The following is a 22,397-nucleotide window of genomic DNA, read 5'->3' as shown; positions in this document are numbered from 1 at the left end:
AGGGACACGATCTGAGAGCCTCATCATATAAGAATCATCACTTTTTGCTTCTCTGACGTCATTGTTCTGACCCAGAAACAGAAAACACAAATGAGATGAGATAACATCAGATGTTGACATCAATATTTACTTTGATGTTTCAGGGCCGCCGGCTGTCACACATTGGGCGTAAGACTCACTCATTTGACTCTGGTGTCACGCTCTCACGCCACACATCTGTTTTCACACGCAGGGCCACTCTTCAATGTGACCTCCTTCCTCAAATATGACCTTAAGTCCGTGCGGGGGAAGTCGCATCACAGGCTTCAATATCCCTCTGGAAGCATGAGACCCCCAGCACAGAGATGTTCCCCTCAGTGTGGTCATTGACGCAGCGTGGAGTTCTCTCAAAAGGGAACGACTGAACAACCCGTCGACAGTAGTATGAAAGTCTACCAGACCTGTTTTTTATAGTTATGCCTAAAATCTATATGTTTGTTGTTTTAAATATATCTATTTAAGAAATACACCAGATCAACCCCCGCTGTGTCTGTATATATCATGTTGTGGTCAGGAAGATGTGACGGGAGCCGTGAGGCGGGCCCGGTGGCGTGATTGATAGTTGGAATCAGCTGTGTGCACACCGGTCCCGCATCTCACTGTGTGTCGCCGGCAGTCGTCTGTGAGGGGCTGCCGGCATTTAACTTCCTGTATTTGTTTGTTTATTTTATTAAAACTGTATATAATGTTCGCCGGTTCCCGCCTCCTTCTTTCCTTTTATTGAACCTTCTTACACTTGTATTCGCTGGCTGACACACATCACACATGCAAATAAGAGAACGCACACCTTGTTTCCATTACATAATAGAAAACAGGACAGTAGGTAAACTATTATACAAATAAGCAGGATGTAAAATATGAAAATAAGTCTTTCTACAGAAAAACCCAAATGATGGGAGGTGCTGAAGATCAGATGTAATATAATGACATATAAACACACAGAGAGAGAGAAACAGCAGCAGATTCAGGAGAGAAACACACAAGAGATGAAAAGTAAGAACTATTTTCATTCTCATTTCTATTAATATTATCCTTTTGATATGACTTTGTTTTATAAACATTGTATCTAAAAATAACTTCTAATGAAACTTTATCAAGAAACTGACTTTCTGTAGAAATACACTAAGTGATGGAAATGTTGACTTTTAACTTCATTGACATTTATAGATTTAAACTTTTATGTCATACTCACAGAATGATTTGATTTTAAATGTTGCAATTTAATTTGTTTCTGAAACCAAAATTGTGAACAAACAGAAGTTTAACATTTGAGCTTTTCAATGTGTTTCTTCCTCAGAAATGGCTCAGATTCTATATTTCAGTCTTCTTGTCATTGGTGAGTTTGTGTTTCTGCTTTTATGTTTGATTTAAATGTCAGGAGAATTGACACCAGAGTTATCTGCTGTCTATTAATAACTGTTCTTCTGAGGAAAAAGAGGCATTTTGTAATAATTACTTTAGGAAATATATCCCACCAACAATCTAAGGCAATGTGTCCAAAAGACGTCTTTTCTGCGTCTGTGTTGATGTTGAATAGATGTCCCTTGAGGGGTCAAAAGTGAAAGGTTTTTCTTCTTCTATTTATGACATCTTCTGAACGCCTAATATTGAGAGACCTCAGGACAAAGTTTAAACTAGTTTGAATGGTTTTTCAGACAAGTCTCAGTTTTCAAATGGAAGTAAATGAATTGAGTGAGATTGTTGAGTTGAATGGTCTGAATGCAGACAGACTGTTTATTTGCCCAGATAGCAAGAAACCATTGAATCAATCCCAGTCAACATGTGAGATCACACCATTCTAATACAGTGAAAGTGTAAGTAATATGTGAGCTTAATTTGAATTTATTGTATTTAGTCACCATTATGCTGAACAGTGTTTGCTTTAGAAGGACCCTTAACTTTTAGAAACTAGTTTGACTTTGCCTGCTGGCATTGTTGGTTTTTTGAATCACAATTGTCTTAGCAAAGATAAACCAAAGTGATCCCACGCTGAAAGTACTGACTAACTAGTGATAATGATCCACTGATCTCAAGTTACATTTTAACTCTGAATATCATGTTTGCATCAGCTTTTTGGCAGATGGGATATTTTGAATTATTTTTTAACCATTATATGCTATAAGGTCTTAAGAGATTATTGATTAAACTCCCACATCAAGAATCAACATATTAAACTCAAGGACATTGACAATCAGTAGAATGAAAACTTCATGCTGCAATGCATGATGGGTAACACCAAAGTTCAATACTCATTCAAGACTCCCAGCATGCATTGCAGCATGAAGCTTCTCAGTTGATTCTTACCATTGTTGAGGTTCATACACTGAGTCTTGATGTATTTCTGTCATGAATATTTTACTTTTAAGACCTTAATAAGATATGTTGGTCTGAAATCAGCTGAATCTCACTCTCTATTCTCACACAAATTGACAGAGTTCTCATCAACAGTCACGCATCCATATATTCACATTCAAGACTCCTTTAGCATTACTCAATGTAACAGATTTACTCTATTAAGTAAATACACTTGATACAGCAGTCAGAGGAAGAGAAGTCAAACGCTGTAGAGTCAAGAGCTCAACTAAAGCAAACACTCATCATCATAATGATGACTTCAAATGACAAACAGTCACATCTAAACCTCTTAGATCACAGTTTGAGCACATCATGAGTATTCTGAAAGTTGATGGTGACATCACTGTGACATCATCGTGTTGACTGGGCAGACAATGGGTTAAAACCACCCACCATATGCTAATGTACAGTGGGTACAAAAAGTATTCCGACCCTCTTACATTTTTCACTCTTTGATATATTAAAGCCATTTGCTAAAATCATTTAAGTTCAAGGTCAAAGGATCTTAGCAAATGGCTGCAATATAACAAAGAGTTAAAAATTTAAGGGGGTCTGAATACTTTCCGTACCCAGTGTATAACCCAACTGTGGGGTTTGTTCATTTTGACCCAATTGAAATAACCCATTGTTTTTATGGGGAATGGACACTATTAGGAAATAAAATAAAACTCATTTTTTAGAGGTAGCAGCAGTTAGGGATAAAAGACTCAAATTGTTTTTAAATTATCCACGAGTCACACTGTTAGAAATCTTTTAGTAGATAAAGTCAGTGCATTATATTGCTTATAGTGAAATAGTCCAAAACTTGTTACTAAAAATGTAAAATAAAAATTAGTAAACCCAAACAATGGTTTTGAAATGTCATCATGGTTGAGGTTTGTGATTTCAATGTTCAGGTCAAAGTGCGTGATGCAGAGTAACTATTGCTGATGGTGGACTATAGAATAAAATTGAATAGATTAGAGATTGAAATCAAACAGCACAGAATATATTGCACACTTAAACAAATGTAAATCGGGTAAATATTCAATCATTCAGCCAGATCAGAAATCTTACTGCATGAGATTGACTTGTTTTTCTTGTTTTCTCAAACATTTTTATGGTGCAAGTCTGACGTGTTATAAACTGTGATTTGATACTGAGTTTCCGACTCAAGCGCTCATCTCTGTGAGACACTAACAGACTAAAATCTGTCAGAATCTGCTTCTTCAATACAAACTCTGTGTCAGTAAATGATGATTGTGTGGTGTCAGCACACTCCTGCTTAGATCAGCTCTGAGTGAATGTGTTTGAATAAAAACTCTCTCTTTCAGCTCTCTGTTCATTATCTGAAGGCATTCAGCGCCGCTATCACCATATAAACATTGAGAAGACCTGGACTGAAGCTCAGAAATACTGCAGAGAGAACTACACAGATCTGGCCACAGTCAAAAACAAGAATGACATGAACGAGCTGAAGAAGACTGTGATGAAGACTGTGAATAACAATCAGGAGTTTGTCTGGATTGGACTGAAGAGAACAGATGTTTATAAATGGAAGTGGTCTCTGGGTGATCCTGTGAAATATCTGAACTGGGAAACTCAACCATCAACTGACACAAATAATTGTGCTTTTATGAGAAATGGAACATGGCATCGGCAGAAGTGTACTGATAAGCTGGGATTCATCTGCTACAATGGTGAGTGACAGCAAACCTTCACTTCACAAAACATGATCATAAAACAACAATAATAAACATCACAGTTAAGAAACAGAACACATGTGGGTCAGATGAACAGGTTGGAGCTGAACTCTACAGGATTGGACACTTCTGATTTAAAGGGGTCATATATGTGTTTTTTTGGTGTGTTTTAGTTGCCCATGCATGTATTAGACATGTAAAATTGCAAAAATTAAAGTGATGAAACAGAAGATGCATTCTATCTAAAAGCGATTGCTCAGACAGACCTGCCTGAAACGCCTCGTGTAACCACATTTCCACAAATGTACGTCATTTCGTGGTATGATTTGACTAAGACCGCCCAAATGTAAATGCATGTGAGGTGGCCGTACTTGTAATTCTCATTGTATCGTCACTTCTGCAGCCATGTCGTGGAGACTCTGTGTGTCTCGTTGCGAAAAGAAAGCCTCTTTGTTTGCCCTTCTAAAGGATGAGACGACTAAAAATGAATGATTACGTTTTATTTACAACACTGTTCTAGAAAAGAACAATCCGAATATTCAAGTTTGTGCAGCGCATTTCACTGACAATTGCTTCACAAACCTGGAAGATATCAAGATCGGCAATGCACGAAAGCTTTGGTTAAAAAGTGGGGCCATTCCAACCATTCCAACTTCTCATGACAGGAGCTTCGGATTCGCAGTCTGTAAGCAAATCTTTATTGTAAAAGACTTTGTTATGGACTAAAGCGGGTTGAGTTTGTTGTGATCTGCAAATGCAGACACACGCGCAATGTGAAAAAAGACAACGTATGTCCTAATGTTCCAGCTAGAGACAACAAATGTTGTGTTTATAATGGGGTTTATTGTCTTTGCTGAGTCGCGACGAGATGTGGCGTAACACTGGTTGATCAAGAAGGGCATTTATTATGTTACCATTCCCTGCTATAATGCGAGCTTGTTTCTATCTCACACAAAGTCTGTATAATGTATAGGGTTGTTAGTTTATAGTCTTTATAATATTGTATATAAAAGGTAAATCAGTAAGCTTTACTATAACTATTTTTTATAAAACCTTCCAATCCTTTACATCCTGCTCAAATCGCTCTAGCAATGTTAATGTATCGGTTTGATCATCTTCATTTTCCGTATAAGATTCGGGGTCGAATTGATTCAAAGAAGTGATGTCATTTTATCATCTGTCGCTACAATTGCTTAGGAACCTGATGTTCCGAATATGGTAAGAGGCGTTACATTACTGGCCAATCATAGCACACCTCGCTTTTCGGAGCGATGAGTTTTGTAAAAAAGGGAGGCGGAGCAAATAGGAGATACAAACATACACGGTATATGGAAATACAGCGTCTTTTAACCTTAAATCATGTATACACATTACATTACACCTAAAACAAACGATAATATTCGTTTAAGCCATGTCATTTGACCCCTTAAAGCAAATACACAAAGACAGTCAATGTAACACAGTAGCATCATTACATCTGATTCACTTCTCATCTCTGACTTCAGGTGTTTCAAAGGATTTCATTATCTGTCAATCACAGACTTTCCTTCTCAGCTGTGGTGAGTTCTCTGAGTTTCATCATTTACATGTTCACTGATTTAAAGGCCACATAACATCAGTGTTGTGCAAGTTACTTTCAAACTGTAATAGATAACATATTACTTGTTACTGTTATTTAAAAGTAATCCCTTACCTTACAATATTACTGTCTCGGAATTGTAATACGTTACATGACTCCTGTATTACTTATAAGTTACTTTAACCAAAATAACTACAGAAGTAGAACTTAACTTTCTAAAATGACAAAATGTCTTTGTATTATGTTATTTTCATAATACTTTTTTGCCAATCAACCTCTTTATTAGACTGCTGATTTCTTGAATCAACTATACAAAAATAAAATTAAATGGATTTTAATACAAAATACTATTACAAAAAAAATGTATTTCAAATGGATGTATTTGAAACACTGCCCATCCATGCAGTCTAATAAGGAAGTTGACTGGCAAAAATGATTTTAGTTTGAAACTACAAAAATACTAAGATTTGGGTAACTGTTGCTATATTTACTTATTTGAATGTTTTGTTTGGTATCGTATATATGTTTTGTTCTGTTGAACTCAAAAGATGTTTTGGGGGATTTAGGAAAGCAGACAATTCTGGTCCACCTTTGACTACCATTAGAATCTTTCCTGCTATGCTGCTCAATGATGCCAAAGAATTGTCAGTTGTTATTCTACTCTAAATATCTTTGTGTTCAACTGAACAAAGACATGTTTACAGGTTTAGAACAACTAGCGGGTGAGTAATCCATAACAGAATTTAAATTGTTGGGTGGAGTGTCCCTTTAAAAAAGATCCCATGTGTCCTCGAGGCCACCCATAGAAATGGATGAGAAAGACTTGCAAAAACTTGCTTAAGAAATAAACATGGTTAAATGTTTTGCATATTCAGAAGCACGTCAATGTTTTAGTTGTTCTAGACTGTGTGTAGCGCTGCTCAAACGTGATATTTGGCAGCCGGAAGAATAAACTGTTGTACACTTACACGTGATTTATTTCATTGTGCAAAGTGACATTCACCTTAGTACGAAACATTGGTAAAAACATAATTCAGATGCATTGTCTAATACGCCTCTATTTTCCTCTTTGGTTGAGCTGTACTGTAGCCTGTCAGACGCTCGTTCCCAACACTTTAAAAACGGCTCCGGTCCTGGAGTTGCCAGGTATTCATCCGAGTATTTATACACATTAAGAATATCATCAATTAATAAATATGTATCCTTAGAATATAAATAAACATTTTCGCGGCCGCAGTGCATTAGGAAAGTAGCCCAAAAAACCCGCAACCCCCGGGCCTCCATAATGTTTCCCGCAACTGCATTTTCTAAATAGACAAATTTTGCAGGAATAGGCGACCCTGTCAACACTGGCGTTATTGAAATACATGACTTTTGAAACGCATCACCCTGCATAACATGATGAGAAAATAAAGATTTGTCAAACACAATTGTCTGTAATGTGACTTTTTATCAACAGATCAGGGAACTATTAAAGTCCTTTCAGCCAATTATGGGCGTACAGACCGACAGACCTGCTCTACTGGAAGATCCGATAACCAGACCTCAAATGTTCAGTGCAGTCTGAACACATCTCTAACGGTGGCCACTCGGTGAGAACAGAAAACATTATTAAAGAGTTATCAGATATTATCACATCATCTTTATATATTTTTGCTGTTCTTTATATTTATTATCACAGATGTGATGGACAAACGAGTTGTTCTATAGTTGTGAACATCACTGATCCTTGTGGTGGCACTCACTAATACCTGAATGTGTCTTATGAGTGTGTTGAAGCACCACCAAGTGAGTTTTACACCCAACTGACACCAAACCTTATAAAACACTATACAGAGTAAAGTTTAAGTGTATTCAAGTGTTATTTATTTATTTAGTAAGTACATAATTAACAGTGCTAGTAGTAAACCTGTAGGTGTATTATTTTAATACTGCTGGGGACTAAACTGGCTTCTTCTAAGTTTATGAAAGTAGACTTTTAAGTGTAGTCTAAGTTTAAGTCTGGGGTTTTAACTCCAGTCCTCGGGTCTCCCCGCAGAGAATTATGTTTACTTGTATTAAATGAAAGTGACTGTCACGTGTAACAGGATACAGGCACACACGACACCAGGATACAAATGAAAAGGAATTTTAACAACAAAAACCACAACTAACAGGAAACCAGGAACAAGAATACACGTTGACATAAAACAATAGCAGACAAGGAATACACTTTAGGGGAGAACTTTAATACAACATATAACGAGGGATCAACAGGTGCTGGGAATAAACTAATAATGAGACAAGTGAAAACAGGCAAGGGAACAATTAACTAATAACAAAACACAAGTGAAAACTAATGAACTAATAATGAAATTAACAATGGGAGGAAAAAAACAGACAAAACATACAACAACTGTGACATTAACCCCCCCTCCATAAGCCGCGTCCTCATGCCAAAAACAGTACCAAAGGGGGAAGGGGAGGGTGGGCGTCCTGGAGGCCGGTGCAGGGAACACTGGACATGAAGGGGTGGGAGCCCTGGAGGGCGCCGGTCGCTCCGAGAGCCCGACGACCGGTCTAGCCGATCGGGCTATCCCTCCCATATGGCTCCCCCCAAAAAATATTTGGGCTTAGTCCGGGAGGATACAGGGAGTCCGGATAGGACCGGCTGGGCAGCGGGCTCTGATTGGCTGGACGGGACCGGCTGGAGGGCCTCTGGAAGGCCGGAGGGGACCAGCTCAGAGAGCAACATATGGTCGGACGGAACCGGCTCAAGAGGAACTACAAGCTCTGGATTACACTGAGCATCAACATATGTGGAGAACTCCAGGCTGATAGCGAGGTGAGAAGGGTCTCTCAGTGCGTGATCCAATGGAGCTAGATGAGGCTTGATCCCATCCGGCATAGCCTCGCTGACACATAGGCGAGACATTATCAACCGGATAAGATCTATAAACTCCCTTACGGGTCTGTCTACAAAACACACGTTGAGAGATTGGTCATTCAAACTCACCTCACGGCTCAGTAACCTGAAGTCCTCCACATAGTCCTCCAATGTCCTCAAATGTTGAGCTCCAGGTAATCCATTACTTTCTTTGTTTTGCTATTCTGTCACGTGTAACAGGATACAGGCACACACGACACCAGGATACAAATGAAAAGGAACTTTAATAACAAAAACCACAACTAACAGGAAACCAGGAACAAGAATACACGTTGACATTAAACAATAGCAGACAAGGAATACACTTTAGGGGAGAACTTTAATACAACATATAACAAGGGATCAACAGGTGCTGGGAATAAACTAATAATGAGACAAGTGAAAACAGGCAAGGGAACAATTAACTAATAACAAAACACAAGTGAAAACTAATGAACTAATAATGAAATTAACAATGGGAGGAAAAAAGCAAACAAAACATACTACAACTGTGACAGTGACATCTTAGATACTGTCTAAATAAATGTAGACTAGACTGGAATTAACCGAAACAACTCAGTAAACTAAACATTACATCATGCAGACAAAAACGAAACCACAACAAACTTTAAAAATGCATTTATTGAAAATATAGTTTAAAATTAATCAAATGTTTTTTTTTGTTTTATTAAGTAGAGTTACCTTACGGAAAGAAAATGTATTTCCTTATATATGAATTTAAAATATATTAAAGATATAATGGTATATTAGAAAATATAAAGAATAATATATTGTGTAAATGTAAATATATTGAATAATACATAAGGAATTACCGCTTTTCATATATTGAAAAATATATGACAATATATTTACTTATATGTCCGCATATATGTTATTTTATAATCAGTAATATACTTTATAATATATTAATTTACATGTGATAAGATATGGTACTGGATGTGTAAAGATATATTGACCATAATATATTTACAAATGCCATATATAAACACATATACATATAAATTTCTTTACAATATACATGTTAAATATTTTAAAACGTAGCTAGTTTACAATAGCATAAGCACACCTACTCAAACTAAAGCACTTAGTGAACTAACACTCACTGAACTGAAGAGCACACAGTCTTTACTTTTTAAATAAAGAAGTATATAAACTTCTTGATATTCTACACAGTCACACTTATATGGGAACATCTATCAGCAATATATACCCAAATCTAATGAATCTTAGATTTATTTCTGTCTTGGTTTCAAAATAAATATATATGTTCAATATTTAGCCATACATTGTCAATGCATATACTGCTGCATATTGAAAAATATTAGCACCAGCTTCCAATATATGGAAATGTACTTTGTAATATATCGCATTACATTTTGCAGTGTATTCCCATATATTTTTGTTCCATTTTATCATCTAAGTGTGTGTGATCTCAAGCAGGAACTAAAAGTGTAAATCCCTGACCCCAGGTGGCCAAAAAAGTCAGGTGTTTGTTTTCTAGTATCATGTCAAATGAATACCGTTAAATAAGCCACTTATTCATATGTATGCATATTTTCTAACTTATGTTCTATAAAAGAGTAAGTAGCGTATGATTTTTAAGGTCCTACTTTGGATTATGGAGTGTCCAACAACATGTTTATGTACATAGAAGGTGTAAAAACACTATTATGTCATAAGAACTTGTTATAGCGTTCATCATGTGTCGCAAATGGAACGCCTACCATCAATGCTGGATAAGGATTTAGAGGTTATATATACAGTGTATAGATACAGATGGAGGGGATTTCACTTTACTAGTTTGAGCCCGAGTCTGTGGAAGAAACATCCGAAGACGATAGTAGATTATAGATAGACGATAATAGATTGAACACTTAAATTAGCCGGTTTCATAGATAAATAAACTGTAATACCCCAGAATTAACGGTACATGTTAACATATTCGTTATAAGCATTAGCTAAACACAGACATAAGGTACACAAATATTTCTTGAAGTTCAGACCAAAAAAACAGTCACACTTACAGGTTGTGATTCGGTGGAGCTAACAGGTCCAAATAAGATTGGTATTTCCCCTCTTTCAAGGAAAGTCTTTTAACATATCCTGCATTGAAAATGAATTGTAGCCATTGTTTCCTCAGAATTTCTTCCTTTGGTAGTTTAAATAAGACGCACTTAGTTTCACAACCTAGAGCACATGTTCTATGGAATAAAATCACTTTCAAAAATAATCGTACGTAATTCAAAACATTTGTGTGTAATTTTAATATAATGAAAGTGAAAGTGACTAATTTGTCAGTTATGGTGACCCATATCCGAGATATACCTCTGCTTTTAACCCATCCAGAGAGTAGTGAACACACGCACAGCAAGTGGTGAACACACATACACCCAGAGCAGTGGGCAGCTATTGCTGCAGCGCCCGGGGAGCAAGTAGGGGTTAGGTGCCTTGCTCAAGGGAACCTCAATCGTTACCCGCCTGACCTGAGGATTGAACCGGCAACCTTCTGGTCACGAGTCCAACCCTCTAACCATTAGGCCACGACTGCCTAATCGTGCGTAATTTAAAACTATTGTACGTAATTCTGTTTTTTGTCAAAGTTGGATTCCAAAATCTACTGCCACGACAGTTTACAGATACGCGATTTTGTGTGTTTTTTAGAGTACAACTCTAAAATGTACGACTGTGACAGTTTACAGACGGCGCTTGTTTTCACAATAGCTCTGTTACACACACGACATGCGAAATTACGACCACGAAGTGCGGTGTGCGAAACGGCTGTCAAAAATACGTCATCAAGGTCACAGGCATTACTATCCGAGGGAAGATGAATCGATTCAACAAAGTGCGCATGCGCCCCACCAAAGTTTAAACCACTGGCGCCAAAATGGCGGATCAGCAGCCAAGCGCTCACACCTCGTCTCAGGTAAGTTAATTATTATTTTTTAATCTGACATGTTTAAGCAGTGGTCATCAAACTTGTTCCTGGCGGTCATGAGGTCGGAGCTAAACTCTGAAGGACACGGGCCCTCCAGGACCGAACTTGACGACCCTTGTGTTTAAGGGTTAACGTTAGTTATAACTAATAACAGAGAGTAGCAATATTACAGAGACAGTATAGTAGGTAAGATAAGCTCTCAGAGTACATGTAACGTTAGGTGCTTAAAGAAGACAGTTGTTTAGGAGGTCATCACTGCAGCCTGTACAAGAGGTATACGATATAAATACTGTTCGTTTTCTCACACAAACTGCTTGTTTCGTGTCTTAGGCCATCAATGTGTCCTTACGATGGGGAATTGTTTAATTTGGACTTCACTGTGCATGCTCTTTGAGATTGTGACCATAGACCTGCATTATACGACTGACAGACAAGAACGGTTTGACCTAAAAATATCAAAATTGAAACTACTGCTGGAAAAAAGACACCTACATCTTGGATGCCCTTGAGGTAAGCTAAAACATACCAACATTTAATTTCAAAGTGAACTATCCCTTTAAATGCTATAGAAATGCTAACACTATCTCTTTTATTTAAGGTGGATGCAGGCTTCATTCTGGAGAATTGCCAACCTGTCTTTAGTGACAAAGGTTCTGTGAAATACACCAAAGAAGTAAATGTAATGAACTTTTTGCAGGATTTCCTACAGGAAGTTGAGGATCGTGGTATGTATTATCATAATAGCAAAACATACTTAGTGGAATGAAAACAAGATTATCAGAATTTTAACCCTCCCTCCCTCCCTGTTATTAAGACGGTGAAGCTGAACAAATGACTGCAGGTAAAGTTATGCAGTGGATGACAGGCCAGAGACATAAGCCTATTCTCCCCAGTGACCAGAAGGATTTCAGCATCACTGTGGAGTTCAATCACGACTGTGACACAAAACCAAGTGTGTGTTTTCCAACTGTAAGCGCATGTACTCGCACGATTACGTTTCCTACAGCTCACCTGAAAACACTGGATGAATTTAAAAACATAATGGAAATAGCTATGAAATATGGGGAGTCATTTGACAATGTTTAAATGTATTTGGTGGTGAAAGCATGTTGAAACAGCAACTTTAAGCTTCTCTTTGAATCACTGAGTAAAACTTTTCCTGTGACTATATTTGTTGAAATAATTTTTAAAAAAAACAACAACTCAAAATCATTAACAGTTCTGAATTTATTTACAAATTAGTTTTCATAATTCATTCATTGTGCTGCTTTGTACGTTTTCAAAATTTGCAAAATAAATGTTTAAAATGGTCTCACACAGTTGTTTGTGTATTTCAAAGACTTTCAAAATATTGAACCAATGATGTATAAATATCTCTGCCATAACAGTCAGATGTTGCAAGAGGATTAAAGATGGATTTTACGGTTTCCATCAGAGCAGGAGTGAGTGGGCACTCAATTTCTGGAACATGAACTCCAACATCATCTTCTGTCACACTATCAAACGTCTCCCAGTCTGTTCCAAACAGTTCCAAATTCTTAAATGAAATAAATAAATTTACTTCACGCATCATGCAAAAGCACAATTTGACAGTACAGGGCGTGCATAATTATTAGGCACGTTGATTTTCTGATCATATTTTATTCCCAGGCACATTTTGTCAATTCCAAACCATATTAATCTTAACTACTATTAATTTTGTATTTAATCACTTATAACTGATATATAATTGTTCACGACGGCTGGAAATGAAAAATGCATTATTGCATTCTCATGGGGATTTAATAATTTTTGACTTTTCAGTCTGAGTTAAATCTCTTTTTTGGCTTGTTTTATCTAAAATAAAATGTGCCTAATAATTCTGCGCACCTGAATTAAAGGCATTTTTCATTTTCAGCCTTTGTGAGCAATTATATATCAGTTATAAATGATTAAATACAAAATAAATAGTAGTTAAGATTAATATGGTTTGGAATTGACAAAATGTGCCTGGGAATAAAATATGATCAGAAAATCAACGTGCCTAATAATTATGCACGCCCTGTATAACTTGAAGGGATAGAAAATCAATTAAAAAAAACAAACCTGAAAACTCTCTTCATTGTCTCCAGATGAGGTGTGCATGTGTCCCATTATCCACATCTGGTTAGGGGTAAGCCCATTTTCAGACCGTAATGGATGATTGTCCCAGCCTTCAGAAAAACTGTGGAGGTCACGCTTCAGACGTGGGAGGAAGACATAATGTGCACAAAACAAATGAAGGGAATCTGACAAGTCCAACAAGCCATCTTCCTCAAGGCTGTGAAGTATTTCGTAATACAGCTGTGTTACGCTGACCCAGACGTCTCGCCAGAGGCGTTCAATTCTAGAAAATACAAAATGTATCAATTAAAAATTATAAATTACACGATAGTGTGACATCCTTACTTGTTTATTACCTCTGATTATGTACGCTTTTCCCAGCAATGAAGCTTCCTCTTCCAGTCCCTTTCACACGAAACATGGTTTCTGCAACTGCCACATTTTTATTTAGTAATTAATTAAAAAAATCTGTATTTTGCAAAAAAAAAAAAATCTATAAAAAAATCAGCTATTATATAAACTCTCAAATGTAACCATTAAGTCCAAAAAAAAAAGGAAAAATGACATTCATATCCCAGCAGAAACATTATAATATGTTCTATTGGAGAGTGTGTATCGTGTGTTCATTTTCTGCATTGGGGATATTCTGTTGTCTCAGCCCTTCATTTGGGTATAAATCTTTAAATAAAAAAATGCTGTTTCCTCGTAAATTCCATTCATTCCTTTGTGGGTCAAAATGACCCATTAGGGACACTTTTGTTACTTTTTTTATTGCACCCATTTAAACTCCTCAAATCCACTCAGTTTTTGTCTGTGTGTGTATTCCTGGTGCAAGTATGACAAAAGTAAAAAAATCTTGGACCGGTACGATCAACACACAATTTTTATAATTTTTTGGAAAATCAGTTTTGGGTCAAAATGACCTGAGGGACGGATGAGGGTTTAACTAAATGCAAGGAAGTGAGCAGAAAAAAAAAATTCTCCTACCTTGAAGGCCAGCCATGTTTTTGCACAGACTGGAGAAAGAATGATAAGGCAGTGCTTGAACAGTTGTTTGTTGCTGGTCCCAGGAACATGATCTATACCAAAAAAAGAATGAATGTATTGAATGCTTTAATGTATTACATTCAAACACAGATAGATAGTCAGATTATAGATAGATAAGTAATAGTATTGATTGATAGATAGATTCCACTGGGTTCTAAATAAATGTGTTTACCTTTCGTGAGAAACCGTCTATCCCACCAAATATGATGATGTTGTACCTTCAAAGTAAAACCATGTTAAACGTAATATTGCATAACATTACACTTTCGTAGGTATAATATAAGAACATACCTTATGAGCTTGTGATTCGTGTCAATATGGACTAAGGAAAGTGGACTTTGAACAAAATATGACCTCCTGACAATACATCCCAGCTGTGTCATCCTTTCCAATATTCCAGGGGCATCCACTCTGTGCATGGATTCTTTTATGCGGTTCCATTGCACTCTTTGTCCGTCTGCTTGCAGGCAGCCTTTTATCATCCTATATCCAGCATTTGGTAGTCTTCTTTTGATGGCCAAAATGGCATTATCCAATTAATTGTCAGACATGGTGCTATACGTAGTTTTTACAGACAAACCCAAGTCACTCATTCGGCGAAAGATAGTTGACTGACTTACTCATAAAATGTTCGCAATACAAGAAACTGGTAAAGACATCTCTATGAGATGGGACAGCACTTCCTCTGAAACAATAAACTTAGGTCGACCTCGTCCACCACCACATTCCCTCGTAAGAACTGGGGCCACCTCTTGGGAAAGAGCTGCTTGAATTTTTTTTGTAAATCGATGAGGGTCTCCAAAATATCATTTGGCATATCAAAGATAGTGGCGGCTGATGACAAAATAAACACCTCTTGATTGATAACATACTGAAAATAGTCCAAGTCCAGCTGATGTCCATCTAAAAATGCACTTATTCGTGACCTGAGGCGTTCTAGTAGGTGCGTCAGCAGCGGCCCCTGTAAGTCAAATTACACTGACATTAATATTACTTCAGACAAAATTCTATTTTTTATTATAGTCCAGTCATTTTAAGCCAAAATGGGGGTCAACCTTGAACAAATTGCAACAGAAGCAAACTGATTTTGTATCAATATGTCCTGAGTAAGGAAAAAAAAAGCCCAGAAGAATCCCATTAGGGGAAAGTTTCGAAAAAGACCCAAATATAGCCTATTCATTATTTTCTCATGTGAATAGGGTAACATTTTTAACCTTTAGATATCACCATGAAAATGAGTTGATTACTTACATCAAGACAAGCAAAAAATGTATTACAAGTTTTTTTTATGGTTTGTTAACATGGACAAACAGTGCATAATCTAATTACCTATGTGCTAATTTGCATAAATACCACAACAGGTCCAATCTTGTTGATAACAGTAAAATACTTAATATTAAGATCTGAGTGGAACCCATTTAGGCTACCCATGAGCATTAATACAGAGAGGCAGGAAGAAGTACTTTAGAAACCAGCCTTTATTAATTACTAATGCAGAGATGGGGTTTTGGGTTTGATCCGTGGGACTGTTTCTGGGGATTTACTTTTTATTTTGCATACCTTTTGTCTTCTGCATTCTCCTTACTATTGTCTCAGGTTCTTGCCTCAGACTTGTCCCCCAGAAACAGCCCCAAATATAATCTTTTAAAAATTAATAAAGGAACCAGCCTAAGTAGGAACCAAAGTACTTCTTTTTAATTGAGTTTTTCCTTACTAAGGACATATTGATACAAAATCAGTTTGCTTCTGTTGCAATTTGTTCAACCTTTTTTCCTAAATTGACTAGACTATTAGTGATAAATGAAATATGACTTCAATACTTAAACAGTGAACACTTATATAAAATGACCTGTGTATTAACGTACAGTGCACGTAACACGGCTGTTAGGAAGTCAACACTTAAAATTGCTCATTCTTTTATGTAACTCTATCTCATGGCGCTACAGGCTGCAGTGATGACCTCCTAAACAACTGTCTTCTTTAAGCACCTAACGTTACATTTACTCTGAGAGCTTATCTTACCTACTATACTGTCTCTGTAATATTGCTACTCTCTGTTATTAGTTATAACTAACGTTAACCCTTAAACACAAGGGTCGTCAAGTTCGGTCCTGGAGGGCCCGTGTCCTTCAGAGTTTAGCTCCGACCTCATGACCGCCAGGAACAAGTTTGATGACCACTGCTTAAACAAGTCAGATTCCATTCCATTTTCTACCGCTTATCCGAACTACCTCGGGTCACGGGGAGCCTGTGCCTATCTCGGGAGTCATTGGGCATCAAGGCAGGATACACCCTGGATGGAGTGCCAACCCATCGCAGGGCACACACACTCATTCATTCATTCACGCACGCACTCACACCCTACGGACAATTTTTCCAGACATGCCAATCAACCTACCATGCATGTCTTTGGACCAGGGGAGGAAACCGGAGTACCCGGAGGAAACCCCCGAGGCACGGGGAGAACATGCAAACTCCACACACACAAGTCGGAAGCGGGAATCGAACCCCCAGCCCTGGAGGTGTGAGGCGAACGTACAAGTCAGATTAAAAATAATAATAATAATTAACTTACCTGAGACGAGGTGTGAGCGCTTGGCTGCTGATCCGCCATTTTGGCGCCAGTGGTTTAAACTTTGGTGGGGCGCATGCGCACTTTGTTGAATCGATTCATCTTCCCTCGGATAGTAATGCCTGTGACCTTGATGACGTATTTTTGACAGCCGTTTCGCACACCGCACTTCGTGGTCGTAATTTCGCATGTCGTGTGTGTAACAGAGCTATTGTGAAAACAAGCGCCGTCTGTAAACTGTCACAGTCGTACATTTTAGAGTTGTACTCTAAAAAACACACAAAATCGCGTATCTGTAAACTGTCGTGGCAGTAGATTTTGGAATCCAACTTTGACAAAAAACAGAATTACGTACAATAGTTTTAAATTACGCACGATTATATTAAAATTACACACAAATGTTTTGCATGGCTTTTTGGGGGGTGTATGCGTACTTTGGCGGCTGCTCAGTTTTATCTGCATTGGGGGGGGTTTTCTGAGCTCAAGCCGGTTCCAAGCCCGGCGCTCTTCAACTGGAATCTCTTTCTCTGAGCTTTACATGACGTCAGTGGGAAATGCACAAAATGTACATGATGAAATAGTGAAGATGTTGCTGTGGATATTGATATTTGTCATCTTTTCACGTTCTAGGAAACGTGTGTTTTGAAACTTCATTTCCACATTGACGTCAACATCTGATGTTATCTTTTCTCATTTGTGTTTTCTGTCTCTGGTTTGAACAGAATTTCACTAGAAAATGATATTTACATATTCAACACACGTGATAACCACCACAAGAGAGCAGATGAGAACCATTTAATCAATATTACTTTTGTGTTTGCAATAATTGATATTGAAATAAATCATCTTCATTATTATGATCAGTGCTTGCTTTAGTTATGTATAGAGCTGAAACATTTTAAACATCTGAATCAGACACACAAAGACATCAAGATTCAACTTCACCTTCACATATAACAGACCACTTTCACTTTATTTTTCTTTCATACATTCCCTTAAAGAGAAAAATGTCAATTCTGTGATTATTTTCTTTCTCTCGTGATCCTGTGAACCCGTATTACACCTGTAGGTCATTAAATATGTCTAGTAAAAAAATAATATTTCAAGTGAATTATAAGTGTTTTAAATATATGAATTGAAGACCCACATCACACCAGCCTCCTAATATCTTTTATTCACTGTGTTTTACTGACGCTGACTCGTGACTCGTATGTGACACTATGCAAACAAGATGAGAACAGACACCTCATTTATCCTCATTTCAGTTCTGTTTATTATATCAACAGGTGGAAAATATACAAATAAGCAGGATGTAAAATATGAAAATAAGTCTTCCTAGAGAAAAACCCAAATGATGTGAGGTGCTGAAGATCAGATGTAATATAATGACATATAAACACACAGAGAGAGAGAAACAGCAGCAGATTCAGGAGAGAAACACACAAGAGATGAAAAGTAAGAACTATTTACATTCTCATTTCTATTAATATTATCCTTTTGATATGACTCTGTTTTATAAACATTATGATCGTTTTAGAACTAAGAGACATTTATAAAACATGACAGACGCAGTATAACAACCTTTCATATCACATTTATTTGATATATTTTTTGAAATATAGATTAAACAAGTTACATTTTGTAAATACTTGTTACCAAAATGTGTTTTTTTTACAATGTGTGTTTTCAATGTGTTTCTTCCTCAGAAATGGCTCAGACTCTATATTTCAGTCTTCTTGTCATTGGTGAGTTTTTGTTTCTAGTTTTATGTTTGATTTATGTGAAATGGCCAAAGTCAACAACATCAATGACATGAACGAGCTGAAGAAGACTGTGAATAACAATCTGGAGTTTGTCTGGATTGGACTGAAGAGAACAGGTGTTTTCATGAATCTCGAGACAGGACTAGGCAGGAGAACCCAAGTGCAGGCACAAGACAAGACGGATGAAGGGGTTTTAACAAAGATATTTATTTAACAGACAAAAAGGCAAAACAAAACCCACAATGGGGAAAACAGGGTAAATAATAAACTTAAACAAGAACACTGACTCACTAAAACTGGGTACAAAAACAAACACTTGATTAGACACTGAACTGACACTTACTTAGAACACTTCGAACACTTAGAACAACTCAGATGAGGACCAGGTATACACACAGCATACAAGTACAGGTACAATGCACGAGCACAAGACAAAGAAAACGAGGGTGTTTTATAGGGGAACAAACACAGGATCATAACGAGCAACAGGTGCTGGGGATTAGCACTAAGGAGAGTTTGACGAGGAACGAGAAGGGCGGGGCCAAAGACGAGACACGAGAAAGAACTAAGTCTTTCTCACAGAAAACCATCAGGCAATGCCATGGCTCCACTCGAGACAGGAATAAAACATGACATGATAGTGGAACCATGACATAAGCCCCCCCTTAAATGAACACCTCCAGGTGTTCATCAAGAGGTAACTAACAAGACAAGACCGACTGGGAAACAGACAAAAACCAGACAGACAAGGTGAACATGAAAAGGGGCATACAAGATATGATAACAAATGGGTTGGGGTGAGACAACAAAAATAACAAACAAGGGAGGGGGGGCGGGGGCAAACGAGGAAACATGGGAAGTCCAGAAGGGGCAGGGTTGGGTGGGGAAGTTCCAGCCCTTGGGGACGCGCCAGGGCGCGGAGCCCCAGGGGGCTTGACAGGGGTAGTCCTGGGGGGAACTGTCCTAGTCCCCTGCAGGACTGCTGGGCTGGACCCCGACTGGATAGTCGGCTGGACAGGGCTTGGCGCCGGTCGGACGGCCGGCTGGACAGGGCTTGGCGCCGGTCGGACGGCCGGCTGGACAGGGCTTGGCGCCGGTCGGACGGCCGGCTGGACAGGGCTTGGCGCCGGTCGGACGGCCGGCTGGACAGGGCTTGGCGCCGGTCGGACGGCCGGCTGGACAGGGCTTGGCGCCGGTCGGACGGCCGGCTGGACAGGGCTTGGCGCCGGTCGGACGGCCGGCTGGACAGGGCTTGGCGCCGGTCGGACGGCCGGCTGGACAGGGCTTGGCGCCGGTCGGATGACCGACTTGACACGGGCTGGGCAGCGCGTTCTGCCGGCTGGGCAGCGCGTTCTGGCAGCTGGGCAGCGTTCTGTGCCGGTTGCTGGACCGGGCTTGGTGCCGGTTGCTGGACCTGGCTGGCCGCTCGGACCGTCACATCCCCACGGCGCCCCCCCAAAAAAATATTTGGGGCTTGACACCTCCGGACTCAGGACCTCTGGACTCGGGACCTCCGGACTCGGGACCTCTGGACTCGGGACTTTGGGGCTAGAAACCTCCGGACTCGGGACCTCCGGACTCGGGACTTTGGGGCTTGACACCTCCGGACACGGGACCACGGGTTGCTGAATGGGCCTGGACAGCACTCCTCTCTTGAGTTTTCCGTGGCAGAGGAGTCGGACAGGGAGTCCCATGACTCCCTCCGTTGACGCCGTCCACGGAAACTGGATGATGGGGAGAGGCCCATGACCCCGATTTGTAGGGAATGACCCTCGGGGATGACAGCCAGCGGAGAAGGAGAGTAGGACTCAACTGAGACCCTGGGCTCCGGCCGATTCATGGCGTACCTGATCAGTTCGGTGAAGCCCAGCAGTCTCAGCGTCTGCATCTCCCCCCGCGTCAGAGGGTAGTTGAGGCCGCCATTGAACAGGACCATCTGTTCCTGCTCATCATGGACCATCTCCCCTGCAGCCTCGAAGAAGCGATCCGCGAAGTCAAGCACGTCGCCGTTTCCCTGACGAACCTCGCACAGGCGACGGGCCTGACTTGCGCGTCTCGCTTCCATGCCTGCTGGGTTCGACTTTGGCTCTCGTGCATTCTGTCATGAATCTCGAGACAGGACTAGGCAGAAGAACCCAAGTGCAAGCACAAGACAAGACGGATGAAGGGGTTTTAACAAAGATATTTATTTAACAGACAAAAAGGCAAAACAAAACCCACAATGGGGAAAACAGGGTAAATAATAAACTTAAACAAGAACACTGACTCACTAAAACTGGGTACAAAAACAAACACTTGATTAGACACTGAACTGACACTTACTTAGAACACTTCGAACACTTAGAACAACTCAGACGAGGACCAGGTATACACACAGCATACAAGTACAGGTACAATACACGAGCACAAGACAAAGAACACGAGGGTGTTTTATAGGGGAACAAACACAGGATCATAACGAGCAACAGGTGCTGGGGATTAGCACTAAGGAGAGGCTGACGAGAAACGAGAAGGGCGGGGCCAAAGACGAGACACGAGAAAGAACTAAGTCTTTCTCACAGAAAACCATCAGGCAATGCCATGGCTCCACTCGAGACAGGAATAAAACATGACATGATAGTGGAACCATGACAAGGTGTTAATGAATGGAAGTGGTCTCTGGGTGATCCTGTGAAATATCTGAACTGGGAAACTGAACCATCAAATGTCACAAATAATTGTACTGTTATGAGAAATGGAAAATGGCATCAGCAGAAGTGTATTGATAAGCTGGGATTCATCTGCTACAATGGTGAGTGACAGCAAACCTTCACTTCACAAAACATGATCATAAGACAACAATAATAAACATCACAGTTAAGAAACAGAACACATGTGGGTCAGATGAACAGGTTGGAGCTGAACTCTACAGGATTGGACACTTCTGATTTAAACAAATACTCAAAGACAGTCAATGTAACACAGTAGCATCATTACATCTGATTCACTTCTCATCTCTGACTTCAGGTGTTTCAAAGGATTTCATTATCTGTCAATCACAGACTTTCCTTCTCAGCTGTGGTGAGTTCTCTGAGTTTCATCATTTACATGTTCACTGATTTAAAAGCCACATAACATGAGAAAATAAAGATTTATCAAACACAAATGTCTGTAATGTGACTTTTTATCAACAGATCAGGGAACTATTAAAGTCCTTTCAGCCAATTATGGGCGTAAAGACCGACAGACCTGCTCTACTGGAAGACCAGATGACCAGATCTCAAATGTTCAGTGCAGTCTGATCACATCTCTAAGTGCGGTGGCCACTCGGTGAGAACAGACAACGTTATTAAAGAGCTATCAGATATTATCAGATCATCTTTGTATATTTTTGGCTGTTTTTTGTATTTATTGTCACAGATGTGATGGACAAAC

General features: G+C 39.1%; 1 protein-coding gene and 1 long non-coding RNA gene across 2 annotated transcripts; both read left to right on the top strand.

Moving 5' to 3' along the window:
* Positions 1 to 1,012: 1,012 nt before the first annotated feature.
* Positions 1,013 to 8,087, top strand: LOC130417076 (P-selectin-like). The gene is made up of 6 exons (XM_056742382.1): positions 1,013 to 1,032; positions 1,337 to 1,375; positions 3,708 to 4,073; positions 5,582 to 5,635; positions 7,115 to 7,247; positions 7,337 to 8,087. The coding sequence occupies exons 1-6, from the start codon at positions 1,026 to 1,028 to the stop codon at positions 7,401 to 7,403; spliced, it is 666 nt and encodes a 221-aa protein (XP_056598360.1). The 5' UTR covers positions 1,013 to 1,025; the 3' UTR covers positions 7,404 to 8,087.
* A 1,388-nt stretch (positions 8,088 to 9,475) lies between these two features.
* Positions 9,476 to 12,651, top strand: LOC130417073 (uncharacterized). Its single transcript, XR_008906141.1, has 3 exons — positions 9,476 to 12,029; positions 12,118 to 12,244; positions 12,334 to 12,651. It is a non-coding gene; the product is annotated as an uncharacterized LOC130417073 (long non-coding RNA).
* Positions 12,652 to 22,397: the final 9,746 nt, after the last annotated feature.

This window comes from Triplophysa dalaica, unplaced genomic scaffold (assembly GCF_015846415.1).
Source record: "Triplophysa dalaica isolate WHDGS20190420 unplaced genomic scaffold, ASM1584641v1 Contig11, whole genome shotgun sequence".
NCBI classification, from domain to species: Eukaryota; Metazoa; Chordata; class Actinopteri; order Cypriniformes; family Nemacheilidae; genus Triplophysa; species Triplophysa dalaica.
The sequence above is the reverse complement of the archived record's forward strand: the minus strand, read 5'-3'. Positions and strand labels throughout refer to the sequence as shown.

What these genes read in the sequence shown, in the direction of transcription:
- LOC130417076 (XM_056742382.1), top strand. An exon ending in TTTCAGTCTTCTTGTCATTG is followed by an intron (nt 1,376 to 3,707) that starts GTGAGTTTGTGT and finishes TCTCTCTTTCAG; the next exon opens with CTCTCTGTTCATTATCTGAA. An exon ending in GACTTTCCTTCTCAGCTGTG is followed by an intron (nt 5,636 to 7,114) that starts GTGAGTTCTCTG and finishes TTTTATCAACAG; the next exon opens with ATCAGGGAACTATTAAAGTC.